The sequence below is a fragment of the Chiloscyllium plagiosum genome, chromosome 3 (genome assembly GCF_004010195.1).
Source record: "Chiloscyllium plagiosum isolate BGI_BamShark_2017 chromosome 3, ASM401019v2, whole genome shotgun sequence".
NCBI classification, from domain to species: Eukaryota; Metazoa; Chordata; class Chondrichthyes; order Orectolobiformes; family Hemiscylliidae; genus Chiloscyllium; species Chiloscyllium plagiosum.
Genome location: NC_057712.1, coordinates 58,103,930 through 58,109,160, shown reverse-complemented (window position 1 = coordinate 58,109,160; position 5,231 = coordinate 58,103,930). Strand labels below are relative to the sequence as shown.

General features: G+C 42.7%; 1 protein-coding gene across 4 annotated transcripts in view; it reads left to right on the top strand.

Annotated features, from left to right (window-relative positions):
- Positions 1-631: 631 nt before the first annotated feature.
- Positions 632-5,231, top strand: part of LOC122543767 (low density lipoprotein receptor adapter protein 1-B-like) — a 99,736-nt gene continuing 95,136 nt past the window's right edge. For all 4 annotated transcript variants that reach the window (XR_006310132.1, XM_043682530.1, XM_043682523.1 and 1 more), the window contains exon 1: positions 632-726. Coding sequence is in view for 3 of the 4 variants with exons in the window: in XM_043682530.1 (XP_043538465.1) it covers positions 642-726 (85 nt within the window). In the remaining variant the exon portion in view is untranslated. The remainder of the gene's footprint in view (positions 727-5,231) is intronic.

Below are 5,231 nucleotides of genomic sequence, written 5' to 3'. Positions count from 1 at the left end.
GTTTCTCACAGAGTAGCGTCACTCCCGGATGGGTCTAAATACAGCACCAAGGGGATAGCTGCCAGTACGCCAAATTATTCTGTGCACTACACAACTATAAAACTCAGATCTTCTGTTTTGGATCAACTTCTTGAATTCCAACGAAAACAATTGGTTAAGCGTGAAGCAACGGTATAAACTGACCTCTCAACACGATCGATCGGGTAATCAGGCCAGCGAGCAGATTTAAAGGCAATTCTAAGCAGAAGTGTGAAGGTTTGTGTACAAGCCAAACCAAGTGATCGCCCAACTCCCCAAACTAACAGGACAGATGCCAAGGTAGCAGCAGCTCAGCCCAGAAGTAATGAAATGCGCTGATTTTCGCACCCAAAGTTACGTTGCCTGATCGTGCTGCCGCGATTGAAAGGCATTCAACTGGAGCTGCTGAGTGTGAGCGGAGAGAGACCTCCCTTGAGTGTAACAGCAGACCACACCAAGCCCAAAGGGGGTTACCGCCTGCGCTGTATCGCGGCACAGAGTGAGCGGAGCCGCGCCCTTCGGTGTTGTCCCCGGTTGCTGCTCTCTCACTGGCCATCACTCACTCAGGAACTGGGGAACCGAGCAGCTCCACACCCGCTGCATGTACCTCGCATTTGCCAACTATGGACGCTCTAAAGTCAGCCGGCCGGGCGTTGATTCGGAGCCCCAGTATTAGCAGGCACAGCTGGGGGATGGCCAGACACCAGAGTAAGTTTTTTTTTCTGCTGAAATGCTGGGCGCGTTACAATGACAGGCTGAAGAGGGAGGTGGCTGCTCACAGCCATTGACGAGATTCCGAGGCTATCCTTCCAATAAAATAAAAAAAACACAGAAGTTGCATTTGGAGACTTGCGTGATTGAGGCTGTAGTGTTTGCTTGTCGTTTTTAAAATGCAAGATGAAAGTCGCTGCTTTATTATTTGGGCCTTTCTCCCATACAATTAAAACGGTGCACGTTTCTCTGGGTCCTTACGCCCGCCCTGTTGAGTGAAGACTTTTTATCTTTTTGAACGACTGCATTTGGGTGGCGATAATTGTATATGAATAATCCCATTGCTACATCAACTATGTTGTGGCTTTTAGCGTTTTGAAACAAAAAAACCTGTTCATATGCAACTTAACGTAATACACCTAAATTGTAACAAGTGAATCCAATGGACTGATTTTTATGGAAAGGTGGAGTTGGTAATTCTGGATTGAAAAAGGCTGGAGTTTTTTTTGACTTGAGTGCGTTTGCAGAAATTTCATTTTCCTTTAACTCTTGTTCGGTTTCTTGCATTTCTTAGGGTTTAGTTTGAAGTTAATTGCAAACTGCATATAAGACTTTTTCAGTTTAGTCCATAATTTACTCTATTTCAAACAATTATTCTTATTGAAATACAAATACGTAAAAAAACAAAAATGGGTTGTACATGTGAGCGGGAAAGGAGGCGTGTTCTTCTTCAGAATGGAAAATGATAATTGCTTGGGATGGCCTGGAGAGTTCCAATGCAAACATGGGTGACTGCTAATGCCGATCTGGTTCCGGCAGCGCCTATTATAATAGGACAGGACACAGACCTATTATGATACTCAGTTGAATTTTTGGATAGATTTTTGGCTCTGATTTTCTCTCTGTCTCTGATATGTGTTTCAAAGGAAGGTTGCCCTTCGGCTCTACTTGACTGTCCCACTATAATGTGGATCCTTGGCAATTCAGTGAACACTTCGATGCCTCATGATTTATCCTACCATCTAACCTTCAAAAGTTTCCAGATGCAGCTTGGACAAAAGTGGTTGAGCTACTTGCCATGACATTGGTACCCAGTTCAAGTTTCTTTATATATAGAGTAGGGAGAAGCAATACTCTGTAGACTTTGGTAGGTAGACTTGCTCCTCTTTGTGCCGACTGTTGTGACCAAAATCTACTAAAGAATGTGCTTGCTGTGGCAATTTTTGCATGTTTCATTGTCAAGATTGAAACCTTGAGGAAGAGCGTCCTGTTGAGATAATTAACTTTTGCACAGTTAATGTCCTGATCATGGACAGAAACTTTGCGCTTGAGATGGGCCTTTCCTAGAAGAGAGTTGCTTTTTCTTAGTGCTGGTCATAAGACTGTTGTCCCACTGCATTGAAGAACATTTCATATCCAGTTCTGAACCAGCTATTGTACATACAAATAGTCATTCATGAAGAACTGATAGTTTGGACTTTGCCTGGAATTGAGATTGAGGAGCTTCCTCCCTGTGCAGTACCTGATTCGAATTCCAGGAAGACATCAGCAAGCATTTCCAAACAAAGAATTAAACTGAAGGGAGTTAGCATGAGCAACCAGCTCTGTTTAACTGACTGTCATGTTTTAATGACTGCCAGCACATCTGCTGACTCATCACCTTCCAGAATACACAACTATAAAACCATAAGGCACAGGAATAGAAACAGACCATTTGGCACAGTGAGTCTACTGTGCTATTCAATGAGATCATGGCTGTTATAATAAACCTCAACTCCACCTTATTTCCATAACCCTTGATTCCCTTGCTGATTTAAAACATCTGTCTTTCTCGGCCTTGAATATAATTAAGGACTCAATCTCAACAGCCCTTGGCAGCAAAATTCCACAGTTTCACTAGCTTCAAAGTTTCCTCTTCACCTCTGCCTGCCTTAAAAGAGTGACCCCTTATTCTCAAAATATGTCCTTCATACCTAAAATCTCTTTCAAGAGAAACAATATTTTCACACCTACCCTGTTAAATCCCCTAAGAATCTTGTTTGTTGCAATAAAGTCATCTCTCTTTCTTCTCTATTCTAATGGGTATATGCCCAATGTATTTAACCTGTCTTGTAAGGCAGTCCCTCCAAATCTCGTGTACCTTCTCTGGACTGCGTTCAGTACCAGTATGTCATACCTTTGATAAGGGACCCAGAACTGTTGACAGTTTTTCTGCTGCATTCAGGCTAGCACCTTGTATTATTTTTGAAAGAATTCCTTATTTTTATACTCCATTCCCTGTGAAATAATGGCCAACATTCCACTTTCTTTCCTTATTACCCACTGAACTTTGATGCTAACGTACAAGGACATCCAAATCCCCTGTGTTGTGGCTTTCTGCAGTATTTCTCCATTCAGCTGCTCTATTCTGCTTTTTTTTCTTCACATTATATTCTATCTGGCAAGATTTTAACCCACTTACTTAATATGTCTACATTATTCTATAGATTCAATATATCACCCTCACTACAGGTAATTCTCCTATAAAGCCGGTTTCTTAAGTGTCATTTGGCTGTAACACAATTTGTTTGTGTTAGGCTAACCTAATATTTTTGTTTTGATTTTAGGTGGGTTGCCCCTAACCCTGTTTTTTTCCATACGCCCCATTATTTCTATTGAATGATTTTCTGTAACATGGTGTCCCATGGGAATGCAACTACTGCGTTATTGGAGAGCTACCTGTGCTTTCTTTCCCATCCATTTTTTGTGTCATCTGTAAACTTAGCAGTTGTATATTTTCTTATTGAGAAAACCCTTAGAATCTATTATAAAAGATGTAATAGCAGAGCATTTAGAAATGCATAACTTGATCAAGCAGAGTCAGCATGGCTTCGGAAATGGGCAAACGAAGTTGAGAAATTCTGAGTATGTCATGAGCAGGTTTCAAAGGCTTCCATGGCTCTGTGTCAAGCACCTTGTTCAAATCAATAAATGCGGTATAGTGGTCCACGTTTTGTTCTTGGCATTTCTCCTAGACCTGCCTGACTGCACTCAGAATCCCGACAGTGTAGAAGTAGGCCATTCAGCTCATCAATTCTGCATTGACCCTCCAAAGAGCATCCCACCCAGACCCACCACTTACCCTATTTCTCTAACCCTGCATTTCCCATGGCTATTCCACTTAGCCTGCATATCCCTGCACACTATGGGCAATTTAGCATGGCCAGTCCACCTAACCTGCACACCTTTGGGCTGTGGAAGGAAAGAGGAGCAAACAGAGGAAATCCACGCAGACATGGGGAGAATATGTAAACTCTACACAGACAGTTGACTGAGGATGGATTTGAACCTGGGTCCCTGGTGCTGAGAGAGAGCAGTGCTAACCATTGAGTCACCTTTTGTGAAGGTGACTCAATGGTTGACTTGGACAAGCTGTTGTGCTCAACTGTTCAGAAGGATTCTGATGAAGGTTTTGCCAGATTTCTTTTATGATTAAACCAGAAAGAAACTTCTTCTATTTTAATATACAGGTGGAGGTGGAGGTATGTTTGTATTTTTGCCAGGCAGTTCTTTGGTCCACATGGACTAAAATAATTCAGTAAGCTTCTTAAATAGGTATTTAAGCACTTGAATACTTAATAGATTTGATTTTGATGCTCAGAGTTCACTTGGAATAAATGCCCAAGAAACCATTTTAAATAAAACTTCATTGGCCTCAAAGTCACTCTTGGTTAATGAAATATTATTAGTTTGAATGTATGTTGTATCCCTCAACATTTGCTGTTTTGTCCACAAGTACAGGATTTGTGCTGTTGGTGTTTACTTGTGAGCTAAATACTTTGCCAAGTTAAGAGGCAATATAGTCAATGACAAAAAAATAGAGTCAATAAAGTGTGGCGCTGGAAAAGGCACAGCAGGTCAGGCAGCATCTGAGGAGCAAGAGAGTCGATATTTCAGGCATAACCCTTCACCAGCGCTGGGGTGCCATGAGGAGGCTGAAAAATAAATGGGGGGGTGGGACTAGGGGAAATGTAGGTGGGATGGCGATCAGTGGGTGAAGGTAGGAAGTGGCTGTGATTGGTTGATGGGGAGAGTGGGGGGGGGGGGAAGAGTTTGAAATAGATGGCTACAGGAAGGTGGGGTTGGTTGGTGGATACGGACTAGGGGTGTACTGTGAACTATTATGAGAGTTTGCTTTTGATCTCTCCGATGTAGAGAAGTCAACATCGACAGCAGCGGATGCAGTAAAGTATGTTTGAGAACATGCAAGCAAATCTCTGACGGATTTGGAATAATCCTCTGGGGTCTTGGAAAGCGGTGTCGGCGCCGATTTGCGCCTCTTTTATGGTGGCAGGGGAAGGTGGCATGTGTGGAGAAGGGTTTGGTGGAGAGTGTGGACCTAACGAGGGAGTTTGAGATGGAATGGTCCCTGTGGAACACAGATAAGGATGGGGAGGGAAATATAGTTTTGGTGTTGGGGTCTGACTGTAGGTGGAGAAAATAGTCAGTCACCACCACCTAAA